Source organism: Mastigoproctus giganteus, chromosome 2 (assembly GCF_048544385.1).
Source record: "Mastigoproctus giganteus isolate SK-2022 chromosome 2, ASM4854438v1, whole genome shotgun sequence".
NCBI lineage: Eukaryota > Metazoa > Arthropoda > Arachnida > Uropygi > Thelyphonidae > Mastigoproctus > Mastigoproctus giganteus.
This window is the reverse complement of record NC_143576.1, coordinates 63,976,617-63,997,357: the sequence shown is the minus strand read 5'-3', so window position 1 is coordinate 63,997,357 and position 20,741 is coordinate 63,976,617. Positions and strand designations below refer to the sequence as shown.

The 20,741-nt window shown below is 38.6% G+C and overlaps 1 protein-coding gene across 1 annotated transcript in view; it reads right to left on the bottom strand.

Annotated features, from left to right (window-relative positions):
* The window catches only part of LOC150089320 (sodium channel protein para-like), a 2,114,826-nt gene that overhangs the window by 463,049 nt on the left and 1,631,036 nt on the right, over positions 1–20,741 (bottom strand). The window contains exon 25 of the mRNA XM_090389008.1: positions 15,088–15,356. Within this exon, the coding sequence (XP_090245134.1) occupies positions 15,088–15,356 (269 nt within the window). The remainder of the gene's footprint in view (positions 1–15,087; positions 15,357–20,741) is intronic.

Below are 20,741 nucleotides of genomic sequence, written 5' to 3'. Positions count from 1 at the left end.
GACAGCGTAAGGTATAACATAAACAAGATAGCGTAATACGTAGCACTGTAGTAGGAATCTGTTAGCTTAGTATAGTATTGGCAATTAATCAATTAAATTTATAAATCCTTTTAATTTTTATTGTTAATTAAATTGTATTTAAATGGAAATCATGCCCCAGACTACAGCAGCAAAGGAACATGTGCAAAGTAGCAAAAGTGCTGTTGTTCAGGGGAGAACTGAAAGGGGCAATTCTCCAGCGCATCACAGTCTAAAAAAATGTGCAAAATGCGGCATGTTTGCAGATCTCTCACTCGAACAGGACACGATATAGCCATGGAGGATGTCTTTGTGTGTGTGTGTGTGTGTGTGTGTGCTAGGTGCAGAGAATGTGAAGAAATTAGGCGCCAACTCAGCTTTCTGATGGGCATCTATGAGAGATTGAAGAGTTGGGTAGATGCCCTCGAAGGAATTAAAATGGGGGTCCCATTAAGCTCTGAGCTACCCAACTCAACACCAAAGCTCAATTTTATGCACCAGACAACACAGTGGCAACCTTCTGGGCAGAATGTGCTGGTTTCACAGGAGTTAGTTATTGTTGGTGACTAAATTGTCAGGGAAACAAGAAATATATTGTGAGAAAAGGATAGGTGGAATAGGACCAGGATATGTCTACCAGGGGCAAAAGTTGATTATGTTGTAAATGTTGGTACTAACGATATGAAGAGTAGGAGATCTGTGCAATTACTTAACAACTACAGTTGAAAAAAGTCACAAGTTAGGGTTTAATTATCTGCAATTCTGCACAAACGTGATAAGAGGGAGTATATGAGAGCCTTATCAATCAATTCGGCCCTGGTGAGATTGTGCAGGACTCATGGGGTAGAATTTTCCCCAGCATGGTCTGTGCTTGTTAACAGGAGCGATTGCTTCTACAGGGATGGGCTACACTTAAATAGAAAGGGGTGCAACAATATTTGGTGATGCTGTTAAGGTAATATTAGGTGGGTTGGAACTGTTAGCTTGAGAGGGTTTCACAGTCTGATAGTTAACATTAGCCACAGGGAGAGGTGGAAATGATTCTTGCACTGCTTTTATTGGAATGAGCAGCAACCCAGAGGGCAAGTTGCTAGGGATTTCAGGAACTACTCGGAGTCATGAAACAAGTAAATACATGGGTTGTGTTAGAGTAACTAAGAGTAAGAACAGGTGCATGTATACTTGAATGTACACCACTGCTAGGAGTGTATTGAATAAATTTGATGAAATCGAAGTACTGGTTAAGACTTCTTAGGCGGATACTGTTGGGATATCAGAGACATGGTATCGGCGCCTCCGTAGCCAGGTGGGAAGGAGCAGCAGTGCGTAGCACACGCTTCTTGATTAGACCGGGGTTCGAGCCCGTCACCATCAAATACGGAGGATGCGGAAAGGTCAGGGAATGACCACCGTATATCCCCGAGCACTATGGCCTTAGTTGCTAATGCTCCTAAAAACCAAGGCGCCTCCGTAGCCGGGTGGGAAGGAGCAACAGTGCATAGCACACGCTTCTTGATTAGACCGGGGTTCGAGTCCGTCACCACCAAATATGGAGGATGCGGAAAGGTCAGGGAATAACTACCGCATATCCCGGAGCAATATGGCCTTAGTTGCTAATGCTCCTAAAAACCAAATAACAACATAACAAACATCCTAAAAACCAAATAATAAATAATAAATAAATAAATTTTCTGTTTATACTCCGGCACGACAACCAAGTCAGTAGAGTTTACAATAAATCGTCAATACAAATATTTATCGTATTTAGTAGTCACGGGCTTGAACCCCGGTCCACTCAAGGAACGCGTGCTATGCACTCTCACTCCTGACCACTGGGCTACGTCAGGCCAAATAACAACAACAATAACAACAAGACATGGTATCACTCAGATATAAGGGATGCAGAATTGGAATTGGGGAATACGTGTACAGAAAGGATAGGAAGGAAGAAGGGAGTTATGCTGTTAGTTAAAAAACACATAAAATCTAAGAAAGTGCATCCAGTTGACAGAGAGGGACAGTGCAATGTTGAGTCAGTTTGGTGTGACATAAACACTGGGAAAGCAAAAAAGGGGGTAGGAGTTTGTTATAGGCCTAATAACTGATGAGTACAATGAATACAGAGAAATAGAGTGGGCCAGTAAATCAAGGTGCCTTATAACGGGGGATTTTAACTTCCCAGATATAGACTGGAATTTGTGGTTTGGTCACTCACACACTAGCAAGGTTTTTGTGGATTTATTGGATGACTGTTTTCAATAGCAGCATGTTAGAGAGGCAACAAGAGGGAGTAACACTCTTCATCTGATTACAAGCAGTGATTATTCATGCATTAAGAATTTACAGATAAAGGAACCACTAGGAGGCAGTGATCACAGTGCACTGATGTGGGATTTATTTAAAGATGTAACTACCATGGGGGGTAAAGGGAAGGGCTTCTGCTTTCGTAAAGGTGACTACAGTGGTCTCAGATTTTTTAAGTTCTATAAAAAATCTCTGACCAACCAATGATGGTACCAACACCAATTCGAAAGGGGAAGCATTCAGGGAAGTAATTTTGGAAGCTACTAGGCTTTTTGTTCCAATAAGAAATACTGCTCTAGGTTTAGGCCCAAATGGTCCTTGAGGTTGTCACAGACATTCTCTCAGATATGCCAAACAAGCTGTACTTGCTACATGGGAGTCTAAAACGCTGATGGAACTGATATTCGGGTAACATTTTCATCTCAGACAGTTTTTAAATTCTGTACAGTGGGATCAACTGATGATGTTACCAACAGCAAACTCTAAGTGGGAAGCATTCAAGGAATTAATCGTGGAAGCTACAAAAGTTTCATGCCTATTAAGAAATATTGTTCAAGGTTTAGGCCTAAATGGTTGTCAAATGAGCTAATGAGACTCATGGCAGAGAAGAAAAATGCATGGGATGCATATAAATTATCAGGCGACACAGAAGCCTATGGCAGATATAAGCTAGTCTGTAATCAAGTCACAAAGGAGGTTAGGCAGGTGAAGGCACATTACAAGAAATCTTTGGCAAAGGATGCTAAGAAAAACAGCAAGGATTTCTTTACTTATATAAACTCTAAAAGGAAGGGAATGAAACTGATTGGTCCACTTGATATCGATGGTTCGACTGTTGATGATCAGATAGCAAACAAACTGAATGAGTAGTAGTAGTGGTGGTGGTGGCATGTAATGCAAGAAAGCATGTGTATGAGCTTATGCAGCATCAGCCAAAAAAAAAAAATAATAAATCACACCATTCCCTCGAAATGCCTGTCCAGTTCCTCCTTAAATTTATTCAACCTATTAACTTCCACAACGACAGATGGAAGTTTGTTCCAGCAATTAACCACCCGCTGGCTAAAGGCAAATTTCCGCACATCTATTCTACATCTGTCTTTTCTTAATTTGAATTTATGCCCCATTAGGTTCGTAATCTGAACAAGTGGAAGGATCCCATCACAATTCAGCGTGCTCAACCCATTCAAGGCCTTAAACACCTCAATCAAATCACCGCGCAGGTGCCTAGTCTCCAGCCACTGCAATTTGCAGAACTTAAGCCTCTCTTGATAAGAGGATCACTTCATTCCCCTCACCAATCTTGTTGCCCTTCTCTGTACTCGCTCAAGTAAATCTACATCCTTCCTAAAATGAGGCCTCCAGACCTGTACGCAGTACTCAAGGCGTGGCCTGACCATTGCCTTATACAGAGAGATAATCACCTCCTTTTCCCTGCTAGCAAAATTCCTATATTTCATTGACAAAACCACATGACCTGCCCTGGCAGCCTGTCTGCATTGCTCAGTAAACTTCATATCTGCCTGCCCAATTACTCCCAGGTCTTTTTCATTTTCTACCACCTTAAGTGTAGTACCACACAGTTGGTACATTTCTCTGGGGTTACTTCTACCCATATGCGGTACTTTGCATTTGTCAAGGTTAAACTTCAGTTGCCACTTCTTAGCCCATCTGCCCAAATTATTTAGATCCTGTTGCAGTAGCACACTGCCATTACTGTCATTAACAACCCTGCCAACCTTTGTATCATCTGCAAACTTCGACATTAAGCCTGATATACCTTCATCAATATCATTGATAAATATACAAAACAACAGTGGACCCAACACCGAACCTGTGGGACTCCACTAATAACATTAGTCCACGAAGAGCAGCACCCATTGATTACCACACTCTGTCTTCTCCCACTTAACCATCCTTTTATCCATTGTAGCAACCTACCCTTTATACCATTCTGCTCCAATTTGTACAATAGTCTTCCATGTGCAACAGTGTCAAAAGCTTTCCTTGAAATCCAAATATATGATATCAAAATTATTTTTTGCATCCAGTTCCTTTGTAACCACATCATAATATCCTATCAAATTTGTCAGACAAGACTTTCCCTTAACAAACCCATGCTGTGTCTGAATTATTGCTGCAGTCTTGTCTAGATGATCCTGCAGTGCTTCTTTAATCAGTGTCTCCATTAATTTTCCAAGAACAGAAGTTAAACTCACAGGTCTATAATTACTTGTGTCAGCCTTTGATCCTCCTTTGTGAATTGGGGTCACATTTGCACATCTCCAGTCCATGAGTACCTCCCCGGAGTCCAAGGAAGCTCTCATAATTATGGCTAAGGGTTTGCTTACTTCCTTTGCTGCCTCCTTTAATATAACTGAATAGATCCCATTCACCCCAGGAGCCTTTCTTGTGTTTATCTTCAACAATTTCTCCTCCACTTTACTCTCAGTTATTACAAGATCCTAGCATTCCCCTCGCTGAATAACTTCTCATGTGTGAATGTCGATGCAAAATATTCATTTAGCTTGTTAGCTACCTGAGCAGGATCATCAACAGTTGAACCATTGATATCAAGTGGACCAATCTGATTCATCCTCTTCCTTCTAGAGTTTACATAAGTAAAGAACTCTTTGCTGTTTTTCTTTGCGTCCCTTGAGAAAGATTTCTCATAATCTGCCTTCGCCTGCCTAACCTCCTTTGTAACTTGGTTACAGATCAACTTGTATCTATCATAGGCTTCTGTGTCACGTGTTAATTTGGATGTATCCCTTGCATTTTTCTTCTCTGCCATATGACTCATTAGTTCATCCGACATCCATTTAGGCCTAAACCTTGAACAATATTTTTTAGTTGGTATGTAAAGCCAAATAAGTATGGTAACATCATCAGCTGGTCCCACAGTATAGAATTTAAATACTGTCTCAGTCCATCGTAGTCGCCTTTACAAAAGCAATAACCTCTCCCTTTACCCCTAATGGTAGTTACCTCTTTGAGTAAATCCCACTTCAGCACACTGTGATCACTGCCACCTAGTGGTTCATTTATCTGCAGATTCGTAATGCATGCAGAATCACTACTTATAATCAAATCAAGATTATTACTCTCTCTAGTTGCCTCCCGAACATGCTGATGTAGAAAACAATCATCCAATAAATCCACAAAAGCCTTGCTAGTGTGTGAGTGACCAGCCCCCAAATTCCAGTCAATATCTGGGAAATTAAAATCCCCCATTATAAGACTCTCTGATTTACTGGCGCACTCTATTTTCCTGTACAGTCTCCTATTATACTAATCAGAGTCATTAGGCCTATAGCACACTCCTACTCTCAATTTTGATCTCCCAATGCTTATGTCATACCAAATTGATTCGACACTGCACTGTCCAGCGATGTTGACTGGTTTCACTTCCTTGGATTTTATGTATTTCTTAACTAATAGCATAACCCCTCCTCCCTTCCTATCCTGTCTATCCTTTCTGTAGACATTGTACTCCCCAAATTCCAGTTCTGCATTTCTTATATCTGTGTGACACGTCTCTGAAATGGCAACAATATCTGCCTTTGATATTTTGAGCAATACCTCAAATTCATCAAATTTATTTACTAAACTCCTAGCATTGGTGTACATGCAAGTATACATGCACCTGTTCTTTTTCTTAGCTACCCTAAAACAACCCATGTGTTTTCTAGTACCCCAATGATTCCCAGAAGTCTGAATTATCCCGCATCTTATTTTCCAGGCTGCTGCTCATTCCAATAGAAGCAGTGCAGAATCACTTTCACCTCTGCCAGTGGCTACTGTTAATCTATTGGTCCTTGTATCCCCCCCCAATCTAGCAGTTTTCCGACCCACCTAACACTGCCTTGATAGCATCAGCAAACATTCTTGCACCCTTTCTATTTAAGTGTATCGCATCCCTGTAGAAACAGTATCTCCTGTTAACAAGTACAGACCAGGCTGAAAAAAATTCTACCCCTCGAGCCTTGCACAATCTTTCCAGGGCCGAATTGATCGATAGGGCTCTCATCATATACTCCCTCCTATCGTGTCTGGGCAGAATTGCAGATACTTTCAAATTCAACCCTAATTCACGGCTTTTTTTCAACAGTGACCTGTACCTGTTAAGTAATTCCGCTGGTCTCCTACTCTTATATCTGCGTGAGACCATGTCTCTGCTATTCCAACAATATCCGCCTTTGATGTATTGACGAACACTTGAAATTCATCAAATTTATTTACTATACTTCTAGCATTGGTATACATGCAAGCATACATGCTCCTATTCCTAGTTACCCTAACACATCCCATATACCCGCCTATTTCAGGATGATTGCCATCCGTCCCTGAAATCCTCAACACCCCTCGCTCCAGGACGCTACTTATTCTAATAGAAGTTGTGCAAGAATCACCTCACCTCTGCCTACGGCTACTGTTAAACTATTAGTCCTTATATCCCACCAAGCTATCAGTTTTCCGACCCACCTAACACTGCCTCGATAGCATCAGCAAATATTCTTGCAACCTTTCTATTTAAGTGTATCCCATCCCTGTAGAAGCAGTCTCTCCTGTTAACAAATACAGACCAGGCTGAAAAAAATTCTATCCCTTGAGCCTTGCACAATCTTTCCAGGGCCGAATTGATCGACAAGGCTCTCATCATATACTCCCTCCTATCATGTATGGGCAGAATTGCAGACACTTTCAAATTCAACCCTAATTCTCGGCTTTTGTTCGACAGTGAACTGTACTTGTTAAGTAATTCTGCTGGTCTCCTACTCTTAATATCATTAGTGCCAACATGTGCCCTTAAAAGATGACTGCTCTACAACGTCATCAACCTTTGCCCCTGGCAGACATACCCTGGTCCTGTTCCACCTATCCTTTTTACAAAGCATGTTACCCGTTTCCCTGACAATAGAGTCACCAACAACTACTAGTTCCTGTGGGACCAGCGCATTCTGCCTTGGGGGTTGCCAATGTGTTGCGTGATGACCAAGTGCAAGCTCTGGTGTTGATGTGGGCAGCTGAGAGCTTGATGGGCCCCTCAATTTAGATCTTTCGAGGGCATCCACCCTGTCCTTCAAACTCTCATATAGGCCCATAACAACGCTGAGTTGTCGCCTGATTTCCTTACACTCCTTACATCGTGCACACACAAAGATATCCCCCATGGCAATATCATGTTCCGTTCCAGAGAGTTCGGCAAACATTTCACAAGTTGCACATTTTTTTAGGCTGTGATGCGTTGGAGAATCGGCCCCCCCCCCCAGTTCTCCCCTGAGCCACAGCACTCCTGCCACTTTGTACCCGTTGCTGCTCTAGTTTGGGGCATGCTATTTTAGATTAATAAGATCAATAAATTAAATTAATTAAATGTCAATACTACGCTATCTAATAGAAACAGTGAAACGTATTACTCTATATAATTATGCGTTAGAACTACCTAGCTACCTCAATTAAAAATTTGAATTCCCTACAACTATATTCAAAAACAATGGCTGCAAGATTCGAACGAAATAATGGTTTTATGTATATTAAGTAGTAATCCACAAAAACTCTTTATCTAAATTAAAATGAAAATAACCAGCGTAACTATAAGTTACGCTGGTTATTTTTATCATTATCATTAAGTATTTTGATATCATAAAGGTTTGAAAATGCCAGAAGGTTATCAAATTGTAGCAGGGTGCTTAATGATTTTGTAATAACTGAGAACAAAGTGGAGGAGAAATTGTTCAACTTAAACATAAGAAAGGCACCTGGGGTGGATGGGATCTATCCAGTTATATTAAAGGAGGTAGCAAAGGAAGTAAGCAAACCCTTAGCCATAATTATGAGAGCTTCCTTGGACTCAGGGGAGGTACCCATAGACTGGAGATATGCAAATGTGACCCTAATTCACAAATGAGGATCAAATGGTGACACAAGTAATTATAGACCTGTGAGTTTAACTTCTGTTCCAGGAAAATTAATGGAGGCACTGATTAAAGAAGCACTGCAGGATCATCTAGACAAGACTTCAGTTATAGTTCGGACACAGCATGGTTTTGTTAAGGGAAAGTCTTGCCTGACCAATTTGATTGGATACTATGATGCAATCACAAAACAACTGGATGCAGGGAATAACTTTGATATTATATATTTGGATCTTAGAAAGGCTTTTGATACTATTGCACATGGAAGACTGCTGCACAGATTGGAGCAGTGTGGCATTGGAGGCAAATTGCTGCTATGGATAAAGGGATGGTTGAGGGGGAGAAGACAGAGAGTAGTAATCAATGGATACTGCTCATCGTGGACTAATGTTATTAGTGGAGTCCCTCAGGGTTCAGTGTTGGGTCCATTGTTGTTTTCTTTATTTATAAATGATATTGATGGTGGTATATCTAGCTTAATATCCAAGTTTGCAGACGATATAAAGGTTGGCAGGGTTGTTAAGGACACTACTGACGCTATGCTGTTTCACAGGATCTGGAAAGGTTGAGCAGATGGGCTGAGAGGTGGCAAATGAAGTTTAACAGTGACAAATGTAAAGTACTACATATAGGAAACAGCAACCCCAGAACAATGTATCAACTCTGTGGTACTACACTGGCAGTGGTAGAGAATGAAAAGGACCTGGGGGTAATTGTGCAGGCAGATAGCAGGGATAAGGTGGTGATTATCCCCTTGTATAAGGCAATGGTCAGGCCACACCTCGAGTACTGTATACAGGTCTGGAGGCCTCATTTCAAGAAGGATGTAGAGCTGCTGGAATGAGTACAGAAGAAGGGCAACAAGATTAGTGAATGGAACAAAGGGTTGCTCTTATGAAGAAAGGCTTAAGTTTTGCAAATTACACTGTCTGGAGACTAGGCACCGGCAAGGTAATCTGATAGAGTTGTATAAAGCCTTGAATGGTTTGAGCATGCTCAATGCTGATGGGATTCTTCCTTTTGCTCAGAATAATCACCTGAGAGGGCATAAATTCAAATTGAGGAAAGACAGATGTAGGATAGATGTGCAGAAATTTGCCTTTAGCCAGTGGGTAGTTGGTTGGTTGGTGGAACAGACTTCCATCCCTTGTTGTGGAAGTTGATAGCCTAAATAAATTTAAGGCTCAGCTGGATAGGTATTTTGAACGAACGGAGGGGTGAAATGGGAGTGTTTTTTTTTTCTTTTTGGCTGATGCTGCATAAGCTTGCTTTCTTGCATCATATGCCTCTACTAATGCTAATGCTAAAGATTAACAATATCATTGAGGGAAACAAAGACGCACTATTACCAAGAAAGTTCTACAAATTGCGGTGTCTGCAGACTAGACACCTGCTAGGAGATCACATCAAAATGTTTAAGGCTTCGAATAGATTGAATAGGTCATCCTTACTGTTGCTCAGAAAACACACATGGGGAGCATAAAGTTATCTGTTGAATGATCTGTTGGATTGCATTCAGAGAAGATGAACAACATTAGTGATGTAAACAAAATATAAGTCTTACCAAAGTTCTACAAATTCTCCCTTCTTCCCTGCAGTGTCCTCAAAGGAGATCTGGTTGTAATGTTTAAAGCTTTGAATAGATTGAGTAACTAAATACTGAGGCTATCCTTACTCTTGCTGAGACAACACATATGAGGGTGCATAAATTTAAACTGAGGAGGGATGGCTGCAGGATTGATACAGAAATTTGTTTTCAGCCAGCAGAACAACACCAGATCACAGTTTGTTGGAACAAACTGTGATCTGCTGTTGTAGAAGTAGGTACTTAGTTTTTTTTGTAGTGTTTTTTTTTTTTTTCTTTTTTTTTTGTTTCTGTAATTTTCAGGAAATACATGCAAATGTAGGTTTTTGTAGAAACTGGAAGTTGAATGGATAAATGAAGAAGAAGAAGAAAAGTTGGTTCTGTGAGGTTGGACAGTAAGCTGATGTTGATTGGTTGTGGTTCGGTTTGGACTCATTTGGAAGAGAGGGAGTGGGGAGGAATTATAATGGCAATTTGCATTGAACAGCAACCATGGAAGTAACAATATAAAAGGCATGTAGCAGAAGCAGAATGTTTATGGGACAGGGAATGGAGACACTTTTGTAAGAGATGGGTTATTAATTAACGTAACTGCCCTTTCTTGAATGGAATCTAGAAGCCTGAGAGAGGTAATGGGGACACTGCCCCAGATGTGGTAACAACAATTTTCATTACACAGCAACCATGGCAGTAACTATATAAAAGGCATGTAGCAGAAGCAGAATGTTTATGGGACAGGGAATGGAGACACTTTTGTAAGAGATGGGTTATTAATTAACGTAACTGCCCTTTCTTGAATGGAATCTAGAAGCCTGAGAGAGGTAATGGGGACACTGCCCCAGATGTGGTAACAACAATTTTCATTACACAGCAACCATGGCAGTAACTATATAAAAGGTATGAAGAAGAAACTGAATGTTTATGGGACAGGGAGTGGACAGACTTTGTAAGAGATGGGGCTTTAATTAATTAGACTCCATTCAAGGAAGGGCAGTTCATCTAGAAATCTGAGAGAGGTTAGGGGGAGCACTGCTCCAGATGTGAAAACAATATTCGATGGTAGTTCAGATTTGAGATTTGTACAGAATAAGTAGCTGTTTAAAAGGGATGTAATATGAAATTGTGTGCAAGTCTGTCAGGTGCCCTGCCACCATTTTTGCAAGTTTTTTTTTTTTGTTTGTTTGAAGAGTGGCATGATACTTGACAAACATTGATACTGCATTTGTTTGTGAGACAGGGAGTGGAGAGACTTTGTAAGAGATGGGTCATTAATTAATGAGACTCCATTCAAGAAAGGGCAGTTAAGTCTAGAAGTCTGAGAGAGGTTAGGAGGGCACTGCCCCAGATGTGGGAACAATATTCTATGGTATATCAGTTTTGAAATTTTTACAGAATAAGTAGCTGTTTAAAAGAAAATTAATACCATGAGTGAAAGGAAAAAACTCAGTTTTGTATATGCTAAAGAAGCAGTCTTTGTGATGGTTTTTTTTTTTTTTTTTTGTTTTTAGGAGCATTAGCAACTAAGGCCATAATATTGCTCCGGGGATATGCGGTAGTCATTCCCTGACCTTTCCACATCCTCCGTATTTGGTGGTCATGGGCTCAAATCCCGTTCTAATAAAGAAGTGTGTGCTACACACTGCTGCTCCTGCCCACCTGGCTACGGAGGCGCCCCTTTGTGATGTGCTTATGCCAAGAGAGATTAGGAGACAGGGTAATCCCTAATAGGGATGTGTTCTTGTCTAGAAATCTGAGTGTCACTGAAGACAAGCATAGGAGCACAAGAATCCTTCTTTGCACGATATAAAGCAGGATTGAGTTTTATAAAGACTGAAATTAACTGAGTTATCTTTGCCCAACTGGAGAATTATCTGCAGGTCACCATTTAAGGAATTTGTGATGGGTATTCAAGAAGTTCAACATCCACCACTGAAATGAAATTGTGTAAGAACTATTGGGCCAATATGAAATTGTGTGCAAGTCGGTCAGGTGCCCTGCCACCAATTTTGCAAGTTTTTTTTTTTTTTTGTTTTGTTTTAAGAGTGGCATGATACTAGACAAACATCAATACTGCATTTGTTTAAAATTTTAGGTTACTTGTTTACCCTCTCCAACTAGTTCAATAAATATCTACTGCCTTACTCTATATTAAAGATTTATTATTGTTTTCACTGCGTAAACACAATAACACAAAACTGATATTTTCTCAATATGGCTGCTACTTTGCTGGAAGCTACATTTGTATTTCAAATTTCGTGTGCCGTGGGAAATGCCAAATTTGAAATAAAATTTGAAATAAACCTGCAAGAAGAAGAAGCAACTAATAGTATTGAATATATATAATATTTTTAAAAATTTTTAATAATATTTATATATAAAATAATCAGAAATATATGCAAATGTGCATGTTTGAAATTTGATATGCACATGTGAACCTGATGGGCTTTTGAATTGGAAAATTAGTATTAGCATTGGCAAATGATTCAAGAAAAGCAAGTGCAAGCCTATAGAGTATCAGCCAGAAAAGAAAAAAAAAAACATCAATTCTTCCCACATCACCTGAGGGAGGGGGCATTTTGGAAAATGGAACTGTTTAAGAGAGTGATGCATGCTTCTATTTTATGTAATTTTCATCTGTATTAATATTTTTTTGCTTTTTTTTGAAAATAAAAGGTGTGTTTTAAATTTTATTTTTTTAACTTAACATCTTTTCTGCAAGTGGGATGTCACCTGTCAGGTTAAATTTATTCAAACTATCCACTTCTACAATTCCAGATGAAAATTTTTCTAACAATCAATATTACTTTCTGACCAAAAGCAAATTTAATTTCATATCTGTTTATAGGATCAGTTTCTTTCATCATTTAAAAAATCTTAAATCAATACAATTGAAGCCAATTTTTTTCAATCTCTAATCTATAATACCAGTGCATTGGCATGTTGTGTGTTACAAATTGAGTTAATCCTTATATGTTACACACAATTAATAGCTGCCTATTCAATATTACTCATTCAACTGGCTTTATGGCAGGATTACCACGTGCAGAAGATGCTGGTCCCACAGCAGGTAGTTATTCTTGGTGATTATATTGCCAGGGAAAAACAGAATATTTTATGCAATAAGAATAAGTGAAATAAGACTAGGGTATAAGTGCAATAAGTCAATAAGGATATAAGTTCAATAAGGGCATAAGTCAATAAGGGTATAAGTGCAATAAGTCTGCAAGAAATAAAATTTGGTGATATTGTAGAAAAATTGTCATATATTAAGGATGCAAAAGGTGTTACAGTTTATACTTGTTGGTACTTAATGATGTTAAGCCTAGAAAGCAGAGGCTTTATTCAAAAACCCCAGGGGCTCATATCTGGTCAGTATGGCACACCCAGGGTCCTGAGCTGGATATCATCATTCTTCTCTTTCTTGGTGATTACCTCCCCCCCCCCCCCTCTCTCTCTCTCTCTCAGGGTAACTTGGAAATTTTTTTTGGCTGGTGCAGCATAAGCCTCAAGCTTCCTTGCACCATATGGCTAATAAAAAACGTATATGAGGTAATGTGATTTGGAAAAAAAAAAAAAAAAAAAAAAATAGCATTTCGTGGCCTATGCTTGTTAACAGGGGAGCATTTTAATAGAGGTGAAATACACATGAACGGAAGGGTTGCAAGAATGTATAGTGTATCACAGCAGCGTTAAGTAATTTGAAGAATGTTTAAGCCTACAGCACTTAGTTTCTCATGGCTCAGTGCATCTCTTAATTTTGTTAATGTAAGTGGTTGAGACTCTCTCTCCTCTCTTAGTTTAAAAATTTAAGCCTGCTTTTTTTCTTTTTTTGAACTGATTTTTTTTGTCAGAAACTCTTGCCATTATAATTTTATCACTGATATCTCAGCAAATGTTTCACCTAGTGCAATGGTCTCATCAGTTGGGATTGGGATAATGCTTTCATTCCAATGGAGGTGGATTGTCTGTTTACATCTCTCACTCACATTGCATATGTTGTTCCATAACATACACATCTCATGTATCTGAGAAGGTAGTCAATAGTGGGATAACCCCGGGGGCTCACATCTGGTGAGTATGGGCTTGGCAAACCCAGGGTCCTGAGCTGGATATCATCATTCTTCTCTTTCTTGGTGATGCCTTTCTACTTCTCTCTCTCTCTCTCTCTCAAACTAAGGAATTTTTTTTTTTTTTTTTTTTGGCTGGTGAAACATAAGCTTCAGGCTTCCTTGTACTATATGGCTAATAATAATAATAATAATCTGTGAAAACGGTTCCATGCTTTATTTTAGAGTGTGCTGTTTTGTCCATGTTGTGGTGGTTTTTCTCTTTCCAGGTTTCCATCTTGCCACAATGAAGCAAGATCAGTGCCAGAGTTCAGGGTTAGCATGTCGGAAATATGAAAAAGAAAAAAATAAGTAACTATGGTTTTCCTTCATGATTGAAGCTATAAATAATGTGTGAGTTAAATTTAGAAGCACTTTATAAGAAATGAAAGCCTCCGTGCATCCTGTCTATTCAAGTGAATCCCACCTAAATAAATCCTTTCTACTAACTAGCATAGGAAATGCTAATAATAATATCTACCTCAAACCCCAGCAAGTCGCTTGAGCTCTCTCTCTCTCTCTCTCTCTCTCTCTCTCTCTCTCTCTCTCTCTCTCTCTCTCTCTCATTATGTGGACAGAGTTGTATAAACAATTATATTATTGACATAACTTATGGTATTTTGCAATCTAAAATATTCACAAAGGAAACAAATGAATTCAATTTGGGTGAATTCAGTTCTGAACTCAAAACTATGATGGAATATCTGATATGATGACCAAATAAACTCCATTAATCCAGAATAGAAAATACTAATTATTTATTGGCTCAATGGCCGTGTAAAATTTAAGCACATGAGCAAATCTTTTTAATGATTCTGAGGAACAATACATAAGGAACAATGTTTTACATGACTGAGAAATCTGAGATCTGCAGATAAGCAAATGACACGGTCTTTGTGACTACTGGCATATTACCAATTAAAATTAATTAAGTTTAAAATACACTACAGTATGAACATATTAACGTGACGGGTGTTAGCTCTCTTAGCATCATGCCTTAGATATAATGATTTTCTCAGCCTCTAAAGGAAGAGAAAAAGTAAAACACAAAAGAACTTCTTACTTTACTTATGTCAAATCCAGTGAACAGTTGAATTTTAACAATTTTACAACTACTTTAAATAATTTGAATTGTGTTAAATAAGAGACAACTTACCAGGGCAAGACTGCTGACCAGAATCATTGTTATGATAATAGTCTCAAAGTACTTGTTTTCAACTAAGCGATAACTTTTTCCACGGATCTCTTTCCATTTTACCCAGAAATCTGTTGTGTCATCAAACATACAACATGGTACTTTTTTGTAGCAACAGTCTGGACAGCAGTCTGCTGGATATTCAGAAATGATAACATCAGCAGTTGTAGTTTCCATTTTATCAGTATCTATATCATCAGCATCAAGATTGGTTTCATCTCCATGCTGACCTAGAAAATTAAGAGAAATTAAATAAAGAAATAAAATAAATAAAAGTGTCCTTTAAGCTATGGAGTCAAAGGTGTCACAGATTACATAAAAGCTAAACAACTTATGTTAAGTTGTGCAGTTAAATTAATTCTAGTGAAATTAATAAAATGTCATCTCTTTGAAAAAGGAATAAGATTATACTGGAATGATATTAAAAGAACCTCTAATTAAGTAACAGAAAATAGATCAATTATTTTACTTTAGGGAATTATACAAAACCAAATAATGGGCTATTTTTGGTGACAGGTCTATCTGGACTAGAAGCTTCTTCGGGAGCCACTAAGTGAAACATTATTTGTTGATTTAAAATTATTGTTTTTTTTTTTTGTTTTAAAATTAGTAGTGTAGTCCTTGTAATCCTCTGATTAATCTGGTGGATTTGTTCTTCACCTGGCCCTTGTAATTTCTTAAAAAAACACAGTTGATTTATGCAGCCATTGTGCTGTATCGATAAGAACATTAGAATTTTTCCACCACTCTTTTAGTATTGATATAGGCGATAGTTGGAGGTTCCTATGTAGTTTTGTAGCAGAGTAATTAGTATCAGAAGTGGTTTATAAACTACAATTCACAGCAATACATATGTGTTTTAATAACTTAAATTTATCATGTTGTACTTAATGTACAACATTAATATTTGTGGAGCTTTTGCATTGCAGATTTGGTATGAATATAGTATTGGGTAACTAGCAGTGTAGTGAATAGTGGTGGAATTGTAGGTTTTTAATTGTGATAAAGAAGTAGCTCATAGGTTCTAATCATGTAGGGTGGCATGTGTATATATAATCTATTATATAAAAATGGAAAGGTAGCAAAAGGAAGAATGGAAAATGTATATCACATCAGATTAATGCCATCAAATTATTGATTAAACATTACATCAGTCTGCTACTGTAAGAGTGTATATGTACAATATAAGTGCTGAAAGTATGCCTTCAGACCAAAAGAGCAGATGTGTGATAAGACTTTAGCATAAAAGTATGAGTACAAAGCGAGCCATTAGGAAAAAGAACTATAAAGACTAAGATAGCCTGAGCTAGTTTACTTTGCTATACCCTATAAATAAACATATAATTAGCAATAAAATAATAAAAATAATGATTATGAGGCTAATTATTAATAATGGGATACCTTGAATGGTATGTTGACAAGGACTAAACAATTCAATATATCCAACTAATAATTATCAAGGCTATCTGTTTCTGTTTAACTAGGTCCAAATTATAAAAATTATAGGCATATGAGTAATTTAAATTTAACAGCAAACAGGCTGTTAAAGATAGCTTTGAAACAAATAATACAGAAAATGAGAGCCAACAATAAATTTCATGTGAGTTGTGGTGTATAAGTTATATTCCTGTAAAAAGAATGCTTATGCTGACATAAGGGGAAAGGAAGTAAGAATAAGGAAAGCCACAGAAACCCAATTTCCCTCGAATTACTCTAATACATCTTGAGGTATAAAAATTTAGAGTTAGAAAGCAGAAAGTGAAAAGCAAAGAAAATCGCTTCTAATAAAGGTACTTTGGATATACAGGGAGCATAACTGCTAGACCCTTTTAGTAAGGGATCCTGGTATTAGTAAGAAGTTAAAGGATCACATGGAATGGGCAAAACTGGATTATGATAAAGAAAAAACATTTTATCATAATCCAGTTTATTAGAAGCTATTTTCTTTGCTTTTCACTTTCTGCTTTCTAACTCTAAATTTTTATACCTCAAGATCAGTGGTGTTGTGTGCCCATTTAGGTTGAGTGTGCTTTTATTTGGGGGGAAGGTTATGCAGCCCACACTACAAAATTCACATGTTCATTTGAATGTACGATTGCATTTTTATCGAAGTGTGAAAATTTTAAGCATGCATAGCATAGCAGCGCTCTTCTTAATTGGTCCAATGCAATTAATTGTAGAAAATTTTGAATACTTTAATTTACTAACTAATATAATTTTAAATATACAATCGATAGTTATGGACAATATAAAGGTTCCTCATCAAATAAACAATAGCTATGTGTCACGCGTGCCGTTTATGTGAGAAGCACAGAGGGTTTATGTTTCGGGTTGAGAAGATTAGAATATCATTGGCAAATACTAGAGAGAGGCATGAATTATCTGTATTTTGTTACGACTTTTAAATAAATGCTGCACAAGGCAAAAAAAAAAAAAATTTCTCAGTTATTCTGACACAGAGAGAGAGAGAGAGAGAGAGGGGAATCACCAAGAAACAGAAGAATGATGATTTCCAGCTCAGGACCCTGGGTGTGCCAAGCCCATACTCACCAGATGTGAACCCCTGGGGATTATATGCCCACTACCCTCCGTGCTTCTCACATAAATGGCACGCGTGACACATAGCTATTGTTTATTTGACGAGGAACCTTTATATTGTCCATAGCTATGGATTGTATAGTTAAAATTATATTAGATAGTAAATTAAAGTATTAAAAATTATTCTACAATTAATTGCATTGGACCAATTAAGAAGAGTGCTGCTACGCTATGCATGCTTAAAATTTTCACACTTTGATAAAAATGCAATCCTACGTTCAAATGAACACATGAATACGCCATAATTATGAGAGCATCCTTGGACTCAGGGGAAGTTCCCATGGACTGGAAATGTGCAAATGTATCCCCAATTCACAAAGGGGGATCGAAGGGTGACACGATTAATTACAGACCAGTTAGTTTAACTTCTGTTCCAGTTAAAATAATGGAGCCACTGGTTAAAGATGCATTGCAGGATAATCTAGACAAGACTGCAGCAATAATTCAGACACAGCATGGGTTTGTTAAGGGAAAGTCTTGTCTGACAAATTTGATAGGATATTATGATGTGGTTACAAAGGAACTGGATGCAAAAAATAATTTTGATATCATATATTTGGATTTCAGGAAAGTTTTTGACACTGTTGCGCATGAAAGACTATTGTACAAATTGGAGCAGAATGGTATTAAGGTTAAGTTGCTACAATGGATAAAAGGATGGTTAAGTGGGAGAAGCCAGTGGGTGGTTGGTTGGTGGAACCGACTTCGATCCCTTGTAGTGGAGGTTGATAGCCTAAATAAGTTTAAGGCTCAGCTGGACAGGTATTTTGAACGAACAGCGGGGTGAAGTGGAAGTGGTTTTTTTTTTTTTTTTTTTGCTGATGCTGCATAAGCTTGCTTTCTTGTATCAAATGCCTCTACTAATGCTAATGCTAATGCTACGACGGAGGGTGGTAATCAATAGGTGCTGCTCTTCGTGGACTAATGTTATTAGTGGAGTCCCACAGGGTTCGGTGTTGGGTCCACTGTTGTTTTGTATATTTATCAATGATATTGATGAAGGTACATCAGGCTTAATGTCGAAGTTTGCAGATGATACAAAGGTTGGCAGGGTTGTTAATGACAGTAATGGCAGTGTGCTACTGCAACAGGATCTAGATAATTTAGGCAGATGGGCTATGAAGTGGCAACTGAAGTTTAACCTTGATAAATGCAAAGTACTGCATATGGGTAGAAGTAACCCCAGAAAAACGCACCAACTGTGTGGTACTACACTTAAGATGGTAGAAAATTAAAAAGACCTGGGAGTAATTGTGCAGGCAGATATGAAGTTTTCTGAGCAATGCAAACAGGCTGCCAGGGCAGGTCATGGGGTTTTGTCAATGATATATAGGAATTTTGCTAGCAGGGAAAAGGAGGTGATTATCTCTCTGTATAAGGCAATGGTCAGGCCATGCCATGAGTACTGCGTACAGTCCTGGAGGCCTCATTTTAGGAAGGATGTAGATTTACTTGAGCGTGTACAGAGAAGGGCAACAAGATTGGTGAGGGGAATGAAGGGATCCTCTTACCAAGAGAGGCTCAAGTTCTGCAAATTGCAGTGGCTGGAGACTAGGAACCTGTGCGGTAATCTGACTGAGGTGTATAAGGCCTTGAATAGGTTGAGCACGGTTAATTCTGATGGGATCCTTCCACTTGTTCAGATTACGAACCTAATGGGGCATAAATTCAAATTAAGAAAAGACAGATGTAGAATAGATGTGCGGAAATTTGCCTTTAGCCAGCGGGTGGTTAATTGCTGGAACAAACTTCCATCTGTTGTTGTGGAAGTTGATAGGTTGAATAAATTTAAGGAGGAACTGGACAGGCATTTGGAGGGAATGGTGTGATTTTGTTTTTGGCTGATGCTGTATAAGCTCATACACATGCTTTCTTGCATCACATGCCACCACTACTATTAATCAGTCCAAACTAGAGTTTGAACAGGCTAAGAGTAGAAAACTTGCTTCTTGCCCTAATGGTAGCCGAGAATTCTGGTCTCTTGCAAAAGCTATTGGCCGCAACGTTTGCCCATCTCTGCTCCCACCTCTGACCAAACCAGATGGTTCTGTTGTCACTTCAGCCAAGGATAAAGCTGACCTGCTAGCATCCCATTTTTCTTCCAGCTCATGTATTAATGATCTTAGTAAAAACACCTCCCACCATTCCCAACACGCTCTATTCAATGCCTCCTGTGGTCTTCCGTCAAAAGGATATCAGAAGGATTTTGATGAATCTTAATGCTAAAAAAGCTCCAGGTCCTGATGGTATTTCTCCACTTGTTCTCAAAATCTGTGCTCCTAAACTTACTCCTATTCTTTGCCGCCTTTTTTCACTTTCTTATTCCAAAGGTGTTTTTCCTTCTGCTTGGAAATTTGCTCATATCCAGCCAGTTCCTAAAAAGGGTGACAAATCCCTCCCATCCAATTATCATCCCATTGCAATTACTTCTACTCTTTCTAAAGTAATGGAGAAATCAATTAACCACCAACTCTTAAACTACCTAGAAACCTTCCGTCTGATCAACAATCGCCAGTATGGATTCCGTCAGTGTCAATCCACTGGTGATATTCTGGCTTATGTTACCCATTTATGGACAAATTCAATGGAAAGGTTTGGCGAAACACAAGTAGTTGCTCTTGACGTCTCAAAGGCTTTCGATCGTGTTTGGCATAAAGGTCTTCTAAACAAGCTTCCATCTTATGGTTTGCCAACTATTTTTAGTAATTGGTTATCCAGTTTTCTCTCTGATCGCTCACTGAGGGTGATGGTAGATGGCTCTCTCTGTCTTCTAACTTCTCCACTAATGTCGGTGTCCCCCAAGGTTCAGTTCTTTCCCCCACTCTTTTCCTCTTGTATATTAATGACCTTCCACCAGTGACTGGAAATCCTATCCATAGTTTTGCCAATGATAGCACACTGCATTCTTCCACTTTCCATTTTGAGAAACCTTGTTCTGTTCAATCAGCTTCAACTTCTCGAAAATCTGCTACCAATTCCTTAAATGCCAACCTTCAGGTAATTCTCCAGTGGGGCAA